The following is a 16,077-nucleotide window of genomic DNA, read 5'->3' as shown; positions in this document are numbered from 1 at the left end:
AGAAAGAGGGAGAGAGAAAGAGGGAGAGAGAAAGAGGGAGAGAGAAAGAGGGAGAGAGAAAGAGGGAGAGTGAGGGGGGGAGAGAGAGAAAGAGGGAGAAAGAGTGAGGGGGGGAGAGAGAGTGAGGGGGAGAGAGAGTGAGGGGAGAGAGAAAGAGGGGGGAGAGAGAAAGAGGGGGGGGAGAGAGAAAGAGGGGGGGGAGAGAAAGAGGGGGGGGAGAGAAAGAGGGGGGGGAGAGAAAGAGGTAGAAAGAATGAAAGAGGGAGAGAGAAAGTGCAGAGCTTGTGCAGGGGGAGAGGCTACGCTTGTGCCCGCCCACCGGTGCAAAGGGCCGTCCGGGAGAGGCGGCGGGCGGCAGGAAAGGGCGGGGAGAGTGAGGAGAAGGAGGGCGGGGGGGAGAGAGAGTGAGAGGCCGAGCTCCCGGCAATGAATGAGAGCAGAGCAGGCAGAGGCTCAGCCCGTCCTGACCTGAGCTGACCACCGTGTGTGGTGGAGAGGGATTTTAAATCTCCTCAGTCTCTCCCGCCCGGGGGCCATGAGGAGCGGTGGATGAGGCGCCGGTGGAGGAGGAGGAGGAGGAGCAGCGCTGGCCGCGGTCTGTCTCCCCGGCAACGCCGCCCGCCCGCCCGGGCCTCCTCTCCCTCTCCATCTCCCGCCTGCTCTGCCCTCAGTGATGTGGAGCCTGAGCAGGCGCGTCTCCCCTCAGCGACGAGCCCGCCATGGATCCCCGCGACGCCCCGAGAGGTACAAACCTTGAGGAGACGACGACGACGACGACGGAGAAGAAGAAGGAGGCCGCCATCACCGCCACCACCGCCACTAGGCCCGAGTGGGAGCCCAAGTACAGCCTGGTGCAGGAGGTGGGCCGCGGCAGCTACGGCGTCGTGTACGAGGCCCTGGTGAGGGGGAGCGGGGCCCGGGTGGCCATCAAGAAGGTGCGGTGCGACGCGCCGGAGAACGTGGAGCTGGCCCTGTCCGAGTTCTGGGCCCTGACCAGCCTGAGGCGGCAGCACCAGAACGTCATCCACTTCGACGAGTGCGTCCTGCAGCGCAACGGCATGGCGCAGAAGATGAGCCACGGCAACAAGCGCTCCGAGTTCTACCTGCGGCTGGTGGAGACCTCGCTGAAGGGCGAGCGCATCATGGGCTCCGCCGGCGAGCCCTGCTACCTGTGGTTCGTCATGGAGTTCTGCAACGGCGGCGACCTCAACCACTACGTGCTGTCCCGCCGCCCAGACACGGCCGTCAACACCAGCTTCATGCTGCAGCTGACCAGCGCCATCGCCTTCCTTCACAAGAACCACATCGTCCACCGGGACCTCAAGCCCGACAACATCCTCATCTCCCAGAAGGATGGCGGCGGCGTCCCAGTCCTCAAAGTGGCCGACTTCGGCCTCAGCAAAGTGTGCGGCAACAAGAACATGAACAAGTGCTGGCTGTCCTCGGCCTGTGGCTCTGACTTCTACATGGCTCCAGAGGTCTGGGAAGGACACTACACGGCCAAAGCTGACATCTTTGCTCTGGGCATCATCATCTGGGCCATGATTGAACGTATAACTTTCATTGACGCCGAGACTAAGAAAGAACTGCTGGGGACCTATGTCAGGCAGGGCAGTGAGATTGTCCCAGTCGGGGAAGCACTGCTAGAAAACCCAAAGATGGAACTACATATCCCGCAGAAAAGGAGAACGTTCATGTCTGAAGGGATCAGGCAACTAATTAAAGACATGTTGGCTGCTAATCCACAGGATCGCCCGGACGCCTTTGAGTTAGAAACTAGGATGGACCAGGTCACTTGTGCTGCATAAATGATCTATTGTGCAAGGGGAAACTTGTAAAAGGTATACGTTAAGTAAATTATTCACTGGGGGGGGGGGTTTTGTGGTGAAAATAATTGTATTCACCAGTCTTTTGCTTTATCTGGAGTGCTTTCTGTTTGCAAATCCCTACTTCCTTATTTACATCAGTGTATGAAAATAACTGCAGATGCTGGTACAAATCGAAGGTATTTATTTCACAAAATGCTGGAGTAACTCAGCAGGTCAGGCAGCATCTCAGGAGAGAAGGAATGGGTGACGTTTCAGGTTGAGACCCTTCTTCAGACTGATCCTTATTTACATCAAGTTTTCAATATGGAGTTGCATTTAATATATAATAGTAACCATCTAATTTCTTTTCCTCCCATAGGAAAAAGTATTTTGCAGATATTAAGTTTTCTTACTCCTAAAGCAAACGACGAGCGAGGATTGATTAAGGTCACTGATTTTTTAAAAATGCATGCACAAAATGTTTGTTAATATGAAACAATCTTAATTTTTCCACACTTCCTCTTCGTGCATGTTCATGACTTGTGGAGCAATGCTAGAAGGTATAGAAAAGAGTTTGGGCAGGAACAGCTGAGTTGACTTCAGAAAATAAATTGCAGTAAAGTTTGCCATAGTTACTCAGCAACTCTGAATGCTTGGACTTTGTACTTGGTCTTAATTGGGCATGTGCGGTCGTATCGCTGCTTCCAGCTATTTTCTTTAAAGAAAAAACATTTAGTATTATTTAAACTGTCCTCTTTACTGACAATTGCAGCTTGGTTCAGTAGTATTCACCTGGACTGATACTGCTGTGAATCAAACCTATGAACCCTTGGTCAAGAAATATTTATATCAGTCGATAACTGTTTGTTTGAATTGTTGATACTGATATATTTATCTATGTTAAACTCTTATTTTTAACATTTAGTAAACTTTGCAAACTTTTCCCTTCCTCCAGTCTATTTGCATAACTATAATTTTCTGAATCTCTCAGCTGTCTTAGTCTCCCACAAAAAACAGCAACTGTTAAAAACGCTTGGGCAGCATCTGTCAAATGAGAGAGAGTTAACCTTTTGGGGCATAAGAGGCTTCATGAGAATGTAATCTGTGAAAAGAAGTTAGTTCCAGGTCACAGGGAGGGTTTATTTTACAATGTTCCTCTTAAGTTCAAATGAGGCTTCTGAAACACCACCTTGTCTTTTATCTACATTCTTTACACAGCATTCCAAAAGTTCTCCTTGAACCAGCTTCAGTTTCTGTATCTAGCTTATAAAGCTCCTCTTGTGCCATTAATCCTTTTTATCACTTCTTTTGCTACCGACCACTCAATTATTGTTTCCCTTTTTAATCTCTTCCAAATTTGCCAATTTTAAATCCTTGTTTAATTTTTAATTCATTTACTGCAAAGTCAATGACCTGAAACATTAACTTATCTCTCTTTGTAGATGCTGCCTGATCTGCTGTTAACAGCATTGGCTGCTTGTATTTCAGATCTCTGCTATTTACAGCATTTTACTAACTTTACTAACTTGTCTAGCTTTTACTTTTGCTGACGCAATGGACATTAACCCAAAATGCTAAATTTGAATGATTTTGTTTTCCCCCCTTCTCGAAAGATACTGCCGAATTGGTTATGTATTTGCAGAATTTCTTCTTGTCCTGTTCCCCCTGCAGCCTGATTTCCACCCCTCATTTTACACTTTGCTTGAAGACAATCATTTGTTTAGGAGGGGAAGACTACAGTTTTGGCAAATTAAATCCAGAGCAAGTTGAAATTGTATTAAATGGTGCAAAATTTTATCTTTCAAGTTGTTAAACAGTGAAGTGCCTTGTGTAAACCAATTGATCATGCATCAAGTGGTGAATACCTTAATTTGGGTTCAGGACAGATTTATTTTCAGAGTATCTGTTCCATGTGGATTTGTACAAAAGTAAAATTTTATTAGAACATGCTCACTGGCTTGTTAAATATTTGCACGCAAGCGAGAAATTTATTGGTGCACCAGTGTCTCACTCAGTATTGTATAATTTTTATAGCACTTTTATCCCCCATAAAATATATTATCTGGGGCTGCACACTGCTTTGGGAACCTAGCTCAATCCCCTGTCCTTGGTTTATTATTGTACTGAGAATACAGAGAAAAACTTTGTTTTATGCACTATCCAGGCAAATCGTACCATACAAGAGTGTATCGGGTAGTGCAAAAGAGAAAATAGAGCACAGAAAGTAGTCTTGCAACTGCAAAGAAAGTGCTGATTTAAAAAAACACAGAACTGCCTCAAGGTATTTTGAGAATTCATCTCGAGCACATGAGAAATACTTAAGTCTGATAATACGAGGGAAGAAGTTGTTCTTGAATCTGGTGGTGCATGCTTTCGAGATTTTGTATCTTTCTGCCTGATGGGAGAGGGAGAAGAGGGAATGACCAGGGAGTGAATGGTCCCTGATTATGTTGGCTGCTTTCCTGAGGCAGTGTGAAATGTTTTAGTGAGAGACTGGTTTGTGTGAAGGACTGGGCTGTGTTCACAACTCTGTTGAAATTGATAAGAGGCATCTGAGACATGCTAAATGTTCTTAGCCTTCTGCGGAAGTAGAGGCGTCGGTATGCTTTCTTGGTCATATTGTTCATTTGATGGATCAAGAAAAATTGTTGGAAATATTTAAACGGAGCAATTTGAAGTTCTTGAATATCTCCACCACCAGGGCGGCACGGTAGCGCAGCAGTAGAGTTGCTGCTTTACAGCGAATGCAGCGCCGGAGACAGGTTCGATCCTGACTACGGGTGCTGCACTGTAAGGAGTTTGTACGTTCTCCCCGTGACCTGCGTGGGTTTTCTCCGAGATCTTCGGTTTCCTCCCACACTCCAAAGACGTACAGGTATGTAGGTTAATTGGCTGGGTAAATGTAAAAATTGTCCCTAGTGGGTGTAGGATAGTGTTAATGTGCGGGGATCGCTGGGCGGCACGGACTTGGTGGGCCGAAAAGGCCTGTTTCCGGCTGTATATATATGATATGATATGATTGATACAGACCAGGGTATGTACTTCACCCCATGTGGAGTATCAATGTACTTTCCTGCAGTGGAAACCTTCTCTTTCTCTATCAGGAGTATAGAGTGTATTCCACCTTCTAGCAGTGCTGTAGTGCTGAATTGACCATGGCTTGGGGAGGGAAGTTCGTCTGTGGGCTGGCGTTGAGCAAGCTGGGGCAAATGGTGCAATTGCTCAGCGTGAAGGTGACAGTTTCAGGGCTGTGCACTGACAGACACAATGAGAGTGGTCAATAGTTGCTTACTGGTAGCATCTGCTCCATCTTTTTGACAGACATGGTCTCTTTGATCATGTCCTATTGGAGGTGATGGGAGTTCCATCTGCCCTTTCTCAGGCAAGTTAGAGGGGGGAAGAGAAGGTGCTTCCATTACATCATATAGAATCCAAGTAACCTGACAATGAGCGGTACTGCCACCATTAGAATCCAATGGTGAATTAGATTAGAATTAGAATTCGGGTGGCACAGCGGTAGAGTTTTTGCCTTACAGTGCTTTTAGCGCCGGAGACCCGGTTCAATCCCGACTACGGGTGCTGCCTGCACGGAGTTTCTACGTTCTCCCCGTGACCTGCGTGGGTTTTCTCCGAGAACTTTGGTTTCCTCCCGCACTCCAAAGACATACAGGTTTGTAGGTTAATTGGCTTGGGCTTGTATACTTGGTATAATTGTAAATTGTCCCTAGTGTGTGTTGGATAGTGTTGATGTGTGGGGGTCGGTGCAGACTCGGTGGGCTGAAGGGCCTGTTTCAGCGCTGTATCTTTAAACGAAAGTGCTAAAAACCTCATGATTTGTCTCAACCCACTCCTCAGCAGCCTTCCTGGGCAAACTTTTCCTGGGCAGTTCTTTGCTGGATTTGCAGTGATGCGTAGGACCGGGGATCACACCATTTCCCCCGCAAAGCCCATTTCAATGCTGATTCCATTTGTGCTCTTGTTCCTGAAAATTCAGCTACCAGATCACAATCCTTTTTTTAATAAAGAAAATTGTGCTTTGTTACGAAATTCAAAGTAAATTATTCTCTCCAATAAACCTCGATGTGTAAACAAATATCTATTTTTTTGTGATGGGAAAGTGTGGGAATCATTATATATAGTTTATAATTTTGTTTTAGACTCATGAATCATTTAGGCCTTTAGTTGTATTTAATCTGGTGGATGTGCGAAGATTCCTTTTCTTGGGAGAATTTGATTTTAGCTTTCAGTTTCACTTTCCCTTTTACACTCTGACTTTTACAGCAATATCTATCTCTATTGCTTTCATTTCCATTAATGGCAGTTGGACAGTTTTCTGTAGACGATATAGCTTAATGTTAAATTACAGATAGTAAGAAGTTCTTGGAAAATAAGCAATTTCTTGGAAAATAATTCAGATGATTGGGTGTATGCTTGTCTTGAAAATTTGACCTATCCATAAAGTTGAGGATTGCTACAGATCCTTTAGTTGTGATCAAAACTAGAATGGCAAAGAATTATCTTGAATAGATTTGAACATTAAATAGTTGTTTCAAACTTATTAGGTCAAGTTAATATCTGACCCCATTTGATATGGCCTCTGACTTCCTTAGGACTAGTGCACTCAAAAGTTTCATGTTTTCTGCATTTATAATTATATTTACTGCATTTATTACTACATTTCAACCCACCATTTTGATTGGCATGTGAGCCTGGTAGTTTGCATTCAAAGAGTCTGTCTAATGTACTAAAACCTCCCAGGGCACATCAGAGAAGATTAATTAAATTAAAGTTGACAGCTAGATGAACATAATTACTTTTGATAGTATTATTTCCTGGAGGCAAGTGAAATTGAAACAAGCAACCAAACTGAACCAATCTTTTAGAGGAATTAATATTAGTACTTTAGTTTTCTATCTGGATAAAACTAGATGGTGATATAATTATATAGATGGCAATTTGGCATAATGTTAGGGAACTGTGCCAACCATGCACGAAACCTGGTCCTTTTTAGGATCTTGCAACTTGCTGTTGAATGTTCATTTTATTGTGAATCTGCATATGTTGTTCATTTCTTATACAAGAACATTATTCTGCAGAGAAATCTGGCCTTCTGCTTTCCCGTTCATCAAAATCATAGCTGATCTACTTTGACTTTTTCTAGCAGTGTTCTAATGGCCTTAGTGTTCTAATGACATCCAGTGATCTATGGATGTCTTTGGAATGAACAATTGAGCTAAAGTTTCAGCACCCTCTGAAGAAATTTCTCCTTGACTCATTCCTTCATTTTTAAAAGTATTATTAAAGTGAAATTTCAAAGACAAAATACTTCTACATTGTTTATTCATTTGCAGCGTTACAATTATCAGAGAGGTGTAATCTGCTGCACGTTCTGTCATTATTTTCATATCATAAATGCTGGAGAGTTTTGATAAGTCTTACTTCGATGACTGCATGAAGTCCAGCAGTGGAGCAAGCTCCCAGACTTGCCATTAGAGAGCTGTCAGTATTAGGCTTAACAGTGCAGTTCTAGAATTCACAGACTTGCTGCTGTTTAAATACATTTGGAAGGGCTGGCTTTTGCCATAAAGATCTGTCTCACTCTTTGAACACACCACATTGTGCCTTGACTACCTTTTTTAATTGAAGGGGCATAAGTTACCTATTAACTTATGTTGGGTGATATCTTTGTTTCCATCCCAACACTTCCCCTCGAGCAAGACACCAAACTTATTTGATTTAATTTTATTCTACTGTTTCTAGAAGCTTTCTGACTGCAGTTAGCCAGATTACTCGTTACCTGGATGATCCCTTTTTTTAAATCTGACAAACAATATATTGGCAACTCCTGGTACTTTGCAGACACAAAGTGCTGGAGTAAATCAGTGGGTCAGGCAGCATCTCTGGAGAAAAAGAATTGGTGGCGTTTTTGGTCTGGACCCTTTTTCAGACAGTGTCCCCACCTGAAATGTCACGCATCCTTTTTCTGACGTGCTGAGTTACTCCAGCACTATGTGTATATCTTTGGTAGAAAAGAGCATCTGCAGTTCTTTGTTTCTACGTTTTTGCTTATCACCAGTTAGTTTATTTTAATTTACCTTTGCTAGTTATCTATCTAATTACAGCTCCTTAAACTCTGTATGCATCTATTCACTTTATTTTCGCTAACACAAGTTTGTAAGCATTTTCAGTGAATTGAAGCAAAACCTGTTTTGGGTGATTTCTTAAGAATACAAGCCAAACCTAACATATGTGAATGGAGAATTGATGCACATACCTATTTTTGTGATCTATTTTCTGTTAAGTTGTAAGAACTTGACTTATTTTGGCAGGGAAACATGCATTAAAACAGCAATGCCCAAATGTGATCCAAGAATTTGTATCAGCCATCTATGTACGTGATACAAAGCATTTCATAAGGTGCCTGCAGATGATATTTGTGCCAACATTTTCTTGGTGTGAAGATGGCAAATTGCTATCTTATGATTGTAACTCTGAGAATTGTTCTTGTCAGTCACTGGACATTCTTATGGACATTCAGTCTTGACCCGAAACATCACCCATTCCTTCAGATGCTGCCTGACCTGCTGAGTTACTCCAGCATTTTGTGAATAAGGACATTCTTATGACGTACCTTTAGAAATCAAAGTACAATACGTCTTGTGCTGGTGATTGCATTAAATCTTTTTTTTTAAATGTCTTTTTGCATTCACTGCTCCACAAAAATCAAACTAATCTTGTAGTGCTTAAATGGTAAACAGAACATTGTGTGTTCTGAGAGTCGTGTAACTTTACAAACAATTTTTTAAGGCCTCTGAATTTGCAAATCTGAGGATCATGGTCCCTTGAGGCATCGTCATGCTTTAGTCTCCACTTAGCTTGCTATCCATTTTTGTTTTTAACCCTCAACCCTTGTTAAAGAAATGTGAAATGCAGAATTGCACAAAGTGTCTAAGTTCATTGGTACTTGGGGTAGTTTGCCCACGAGCAGGCACAAATGGGGCAATAGCTGTACTGGTGTTTTGAAATCTGAGAACCTTTCGTGTGCATTGCCAAAATGTAATAGGTTGCACCCCAAGAGGGGCCTTGTTTTTGTCATAAAGTCAAATTAACAACGTAATTTTAATCTGTGAGGCAACCCTGTACTTTATATGAGGGAAAGATCCTTCAGTAGGATCTTGGCTAATTTTGCATTTTTATAAAATCAGAAGTTGGTATAACCTGAGACACCTCAGTTGGATTCTGGTTTGATCTACCATTTCTATTTTTTTGGCTTGCTGTTAAAAAAGAATGATTTGGAGGTTTATGATGAAAACTCTTGCTTATTAATGACCTTTTTTCTTTATCCGGTTGAGTATGATGTGGTGATGCAGAAATAATAAGTGGAAATAATTTGCAACGTAGGTAAATTTAGTGAAAGGTTCATTGGAATAACATCTGTACATCAAGATTGACCTATGTAAGTAAACTCATCAATCGTGAGGCTATGGCTGCTCATGAACAATATATTATAGTTTGCATACGAAGTAAAATGAGCTTGAATTTTTTCTCCCCCCTTTGTTTTGTCCCTTCATTGGTACTGCTCCTTCCAAATGACTGGCTAATCCAAGTCCATAGTTTGGTTTAGAGATACAGCATGGAACCAGGCCCTTCAGCCCACGGAGTCCATGCCGGCCATACACGCGTTCTATCTTGCACTCTAGGGGCAATTAATGGAGGCCAATTAACCTACAAACCTGCACGTCTTTTGAGTGGGATCTGAAACCGGAGCACCCGGCGAAAACACACTCAGTCACAGGGAGAACGTCCATACAGACAGCACCCATAGTCAGGATCAGCAGGTCTCTGGCGCTGTATGGCAGCATCTAAACCGCTGTGCCACTATGCCGTGTTTGTTGACTTCCCACGTCGCTCATTTTGGCTGAGTATATTGTTCACCTCCAGCACTGGCTGCTGCCCTGTTCACCATTTTGACTTGCAATTTCCTAGCTGACCCTTTGATTTGCTAATGCCAGTAATCTTTCATGACCTTGTGGGCCTGCAAGTATGATTATAAATGTGCACGGTAGGAATTGCTATAGCTTTTTACTGGCCCATTTATCAATTATTGTTCCAAAATTCTCTTACCATAAAGGATTTTTGGGTAGATTTCTTTTAATGTTCTGTATTCCACATTAGTTTAAAAGCATAGACAGCTCAAATAATCGACATTGAAATGAGGATAGATTTTCCTATGTCCAAACTCAAGATGCAGTATACCATTGTAATGCAATGAATCAGAAAATGTTAGCTGCATGTATATGCAAGTGAAGAAAAGTTTGATTATTTACCCTCATTAAACCATTAATTTAAGCAACGGGTAGCTTCCTTTTCAATAATATATTTTGGCTTCACCTGTTTTTCAACATTTAATCTGCCCAGGAATAGACCCAGGAATATTTCCCCAGCTGATGCCTTTGTGTGGGCCTAATTTCCTACATTGGTGTTCTATTGTTCCATTTTCATAACATCAAAACTGATTGTTTATTCTTTATTTATTATGCCAAGCTTTACTGATGTCATAATAACTTACTGGTCTGGAACATTAGCTTATCCTAACATATTTGATGTTAGGTAATCACCCACTTACCTAGTTTGGAAGAAATATTGGTCATTGTATCGTTGAATTGTACTCGGAGTCGTCTTTGGGTTCACATCCGTGTTGTCTGTATTAAGAGCTGCTTTGTGTTCTAGGGCAAACAAATGCAGTGGTAGAAGAATATTTTGAAATCTCTAGAAGCAATAATGGCACCAGCAAAGGATTTGGGTTGGGATCCCTCTTAAACTAGGTTATTCGGCAACCAACATTTAGAAAGCTCTTTGTGATTTGTATTTGAAAGCATCTTGGACAATACCCGATCTAATTTTGTAAACTTTTTTTTTCCCAGGCTGATTAAATTGGAACACAGGCCTATTCCCGAGCGGATCGAACTTTTCAAAAATTGAGCTCTGCAGCTTCCTTTATTGTACAAAGATTGGAGACTTGCTACACTTAGAGCTTCAGTACTAGCTGATGCCAGGACAGGGAAAGCTATGCAATTAAATTGCTGGGATTTTGTGTTTTTCTTTGAGGGGGGGCTGGTGGGATATGGGTGGGAGGACATTTTGGGGGTTTGGGGTAGATGTTGACCCCGTAAGTAAACATGTATTTACACTATTTGATTGTACCTTCACTTTATACGATTAAATGGTGTCCTTGAAGATTTAATTGGGTGAATTGAATTCTTAAAAGTTGTATGACCCTTGTGTTTGTACCTTTTCATGTTTTATTTTGTGAAGCTATGTGAGTGACAAGAATGATAGCAGCTGCCTGTGTCTTCCAGTGTGATTTTAAATGAACAGTATAAGTGACAAGAGTGCCTTAAATTATTTTTGATTTAATTGATGTTAAATTGAATCTGAGGAACTTATAAATAAATGTAAGTCGTTTTATTTTATTCTGTTAATGTATTGAGAGCTAGCTTGGATGGCCTGGGTGGAAGAAACTGTTTAGCTGAAAATTGAGTAGAGCTTTGCTCAGTGATAAATGCAGCAGGTCCATTGAATGTAAAATTGAATAAACACAACAGTTTGGAAACTGAAGGTAAACACTTAGCATCTCACTCCAGCCTTGCTCCATCATTCCCCCCCCCCCCCCCCCCTCCCCAATCCTTTACAAAAAATGGAAACTGAAGCTGGTTTAAATAAGATTAGGCATTTGGAACCTGAGGTTGAGATGAGGATTAAGGACATAAAACTAATTGCTCTATGACAATTTAGAAACCAGCTAATCTTTTAAATTGCTACAATGATTACTGTGGAAAATGGAAAATAGTGTGATCTTTTTTTATTTTTATGCATGTCGACTTTAGTGCTGAAGATGGACACACAATGCTGGAGTAACTGGGTCAGGCAGCATCTCTGGAGAATGCTGGAGTAACTCTACAGGTCAGGCAGCATCTCTGGAGAAAAGGAATAGGTGATGTTTCCGGTTGAGACCGTTCTTCAGAAGAAGGGTCTCGACCTGAAACGTTACCTATTCTTTTTCTCCAGAGATGCTGCCTGACCCACAGAGTTACTCCAGCTTTTTGTGTCTATCTTCGGTGTAAATCAGCATCTGCTGTTCCTTCCTACTCGACGTTAGTGGGATATGGGTGGGAGGACATTTTGGGGGTTTGGGGTAGATGTTGACCCCGTAAGTAAACATGTATTTACACTATTTGATTGTACCTTCACTTTATATGATTAAATGGTGTCCTTGAAGATTTAATTGGGTGAATTGAATTCTTAAAAGTTGTACGACCCTTGTGTTTGTACCTTTTTATGTTTTATTTTGTGAAGCTATGTGATTGACAAGAATGATAGCAGCTGCCTGTGTCTTCCAGTGTGATTTTAAATGAACAGTATAAGTGACAAGAGTGCCTTAAATTATTGTAGATTTAATTGATGTTAAATTGAATCTGAGGAACTTATAAATAAATGTAAGTAGTTTTATTTTATTCTGTTAATGTATTGAGAGCTAGCTTGGATGGCTTGGGTGGAAGAAACTGTTTAGCTGAAAATTGAGTAGAGCTTTGCTCAGTGATAAATGGAGCAGGTCCATTGAATGTAAAATTGAATAAACACAACAGTTTGGAAACTGAAGGTAAACACTTAGCATCTCACTCCAGCCTTGCTCCATCATCCCCCCCTCCCCAATCCTTTACAAAAAATGGAAACTGAAGCTGGTTTAAATAAGATTAGGCATTTGGAACCTGGGGTTGAGATGAGGATTAAAAACAATTGCTCTATGACCACAATTTAGAAACCAGCTAATCTTACAAATTGCTACAATGATTACTGGAAAATGGAAAATAGTGTGGTGCATTTTGTTGATGCATGTCGACTTTAGAGCCGAAGATGGACACCCAATGCTGGAGTAACTGGGTCATGCAGCATCTCTGGAGAATGCTGGAGTAACTCTACAGGTCAGGCAGCATCTCTGGAGAAAAGGAATGTGATGTTTCCGGTTGAGACCCTTCAGAAGAAGGGTCTTGACCTGAAATGTTACCTATTCCTTTTCTCCAGAGATGCTGCCTGACCCACAGAGTTACTCCAGAATTTTGTGTCTATCTTCGGTGTAAATCAGCATCTGCTGTTCCTTCCTATTCTACTTTAGTGCCACAAATATATTCTGGTGCAATCTCAATCCAGTGCAGATTTGAGACTCAATTTTTCCCAGTTTTCAGTAGTCCTAATTTTCCTTCAGTTTGTCCAGACAATTGAGTGCTGTGAATAAGGTGTGCTAGCCTCTGCATCAGGAATGGAGTTTGGTACTATTATCAATAACCGTGCAATAAGCGACCTGAAGTTCTTGATGCTGAGACTGCATACCAAAGTAGAAAAGCATGATCCTTGAATCATTCTTTAGTGTAAAAAGAGTATCCTTGTGTTAACTGGTTGTTGTTAGTATATATTTGTTTTGCTACCAGCGTGAACGCATAGTATGGAGGCTGGCTCTCCAATGCAATCTGAAGGATTCCCAGCACTAAAGTTCCTACTAGAATGAAAGCAGAGAATTATCAACCAGGATATGTAGGTCTCCTAAGCTCGCATCAGCTTGAGATCTGCTGATGATTCAGTCTAGTGTATTTCCGCTGAAATTCGGTGATCACTTTCCAACTTAATTCCCCAATTTAATATCAGAACCAGTTCGTTCTTTCAAATGTCAGTTGCACAATCAATCATTATCTCGAAAGGCTGAACATTTTATGAATTTAATATTGCAATGTGAAAGGCATTTCTAAAAGTTTAAGCTTTGAGTATTGGATGCTCGGTGGGGTGACCTTGACATATTTGGGAAAACATTTTTTAATTCAAGTTTGTATAACACTGCTGCATTTATATAATCTTAAGGCTTTTCTCCTGGCATATACTGGGTCATCGTTTTGAACTATTTCAGGTCAATTGTCAGTTTTCCTGCCCATAAATAAATTGTAAATGTGTCCCTTTTCTGAGAAAGTAGCCATTCCTATTTCTACAATACATTTGTGGTTTGCATCTGGCCTTAAATCTGTAACTAAAGCACTATAATGTGTCACTTCACTAGTGAACATCTGAGGCATTTTCTAATGTTGGCCATGATTTGCAAAGTTGTTTTGGAACAAAATTGCCAAGATGAGGGTTTACCTTAGTTCCATAGGTTTAAAAAAAGATTTAAATTTTTTTTCATACATTTACCTTAATGGATCAGAGAAATTTCAAGGTCGGTTTTAGGTATGCTTACACGTGGAGTTTTTAACCTAAGTTTGGGGATTCGGGATTTAACTTAATGTGCTCACCACTACAAGTTAGCCATTGATGCACATTTTAGATGAGATGGTTATTTATTTCTGGAAATCGTGGCACTGCTAATTTAACCACACAATGCAAGGGTATCATTTTAATATTTATAATTTGGGAAATAGCTGAAACTATTAAAAATTGGTTAATCATTGGTCATAATTGGGATTGTTGGCCCATAAATTGTGTCCATAACCTGTGTTTATATGTGTGTAGATGATTAGCCCTGCATCAAATGATGGTGATCTGTAGTAACAGGCTTCCTGATGTTTGTCCTTCCTAAACCCCCCCCCCCCCTTCCCAGTCTTGGCAGGTGAAATGAGTACTTACTGATATGTGGGAAATTATAATTTGTAATAGTTTTTCATTTCATCCCCGGAGCAGTATTTTATGCTGAATGTACTTTTAGATATCTATGTAATATTTTGTCATATTTTTAGTGCTTGAACTTGGAAAGTTTTTAAAAATAGGTTTATTCTTCAATCACCAGAGCTGCAAAATATTATACTCCTAGATTATTTGTAGGATTCAAGACATATTTAGCACCCACGATTTTTATTTAAAAAAGGATTTGCAAAACTACCGAAAAGTATCTTTTAAAGTTTTTCTAAAGCCTAGAATACTCAAAACTTTGATTTATTAGGTGAGTTAATATAGTTTTGCACTTGCTTGTGTTTACAGGTTCAATGACACCATTAGAATGTCAGAAAGCGAGCCAAATTTCAAACTAATCGGATGCTAAATTAGAAAAACACAATGTGAAAGAGGTGTATTGGAATGTAAACCACTGTTGCTTTTGCTACTTAGAAGACCAATTACTAACGTTTCTGCCCAACATGTTATAATTACAGGGTGTTTGACCATTAGACATCAAATCTATAGTTTTGCCTTTTACCATGCAAATTAAATGTCCTTGTAGTTTTAACACATGGTTTTAAAGATGCCTAGTAAGGCAAGAAAGTTTGCACTTGCATATTGAGACCAAACCTAAACCGAAGATCTTCACCTTTGCAATGCTTATTGATCAAATGAATGAAGACTTCATAGCTTGATGTAATGTCTGCTGTCCTTTGCCATTTAGCTTATGTCACTGCATGGACACGTTACAACAAATCTTTGTTTTGCAATCTCAGCAGCCGTAATACACAAAAACATGTCTGTTTTGTGGATGAGCTGCTTGGAAACGTGACTCTGGAAATAATGGGAGGGAAGAAAATGAGGAAACAGATTCTGTGAGCATATTATACAGGGACAATGCTGGTTGTGACAGCATTTGGGGCATGTTTACTGAAGCGTTTTATGTGGTTTACAGAAGGATTTGCTTCAAGAGAATCCTTGTTTGTTTCTACCTCGTATTCAGGGTGTTGCCCAAGTCTTGCTGGATGATGTAACACTGCTTGTTCTGTGTATGGTTGATTTTTGCAAATACATTAAATTGTCTCCAAAATCTTTATACTTCTATGCAATTTTTTTGTATTCTGATTTGAAACACTGTATTACCGCAATCTCTTGGTATTTGCCCCTCTGCATGGACCACAAATATTGTGGACCAATATTGAGCATTGTTTGAATTTTTTGTTGTATTTAACATGATTTGCAGTTTGGACTGGAGCCATTTGAATCTTCAAATGTTGTGTCTTGGGAATAAATTTTGACACTTGTTATTTCAGCAATAAAGGGTTTTTAAAATGTCATCTTGAGCTGATTGTTTTAATTTGAGTTTAATTTCTGCCCATGTTTAAATGCTAACTTCAAATAATTAAAATGCACCCTTCTTTGAGCTTATTTGAGCGTCACACAGGGTGATGGGTATGTGGGACAAGTTGCCAGAGGAGGGAGTTGAGTACTTTAACAGCATTTAAAAGACACTTGGACAGGTACATGGATAGGAAAGGTTTTAGAGGGATGTGGGCCAAACGTGCACAGTTGGGGC

At 40.9% G+C, this 16,077-nt stretch overlaps 1 protein-coding gene across 1 annotated transcript; it reads left to right on the top strand.

Moving 5' to 3' along the window:
- Positions 1-389: 389 nt before the first annotated feature.
- On the top strand, positions 390-15,819 carry LOC144604516 (serine/threonine-protein kinase 35-like). Its single transcript, XM_078419022.1, has 2 exons — positions 390-1,841; positions 10,733-15,819. Exon 1 carries the CDS (start codon positions 720-722, stop codon positions 1,806-1,808), a length of 1,089 nt encoding a protein of 362 aa, XP_078275148.1. The 5' UTR covers positions 390-719; the 3' UTR covers positions 1,809-1,841; positions 10,733-15,819.
- The last annotated feature ends 258 nt before the right edge of the window (positions 15,820-16,077 follow it).

This window comes from Rhinoraja longicauda, chromosome 22 (assembly GCF_053455715.1).
Source record: "Rhinoraja longicauda isolate Sanriku21f chromosome 22, sRhiLon1.1, whole genome shotgun sequence".
Lineage (NCBI taxonomy): Eukaryota > Metazoa > Chordata > Chondrichthyes > Rajiformes > Arhynchobatidae > Rhinoraja > Rhinoraja longicauda.
This window is presented reverse-complemented; position numbering and strand designations above follow the sequence as displayed.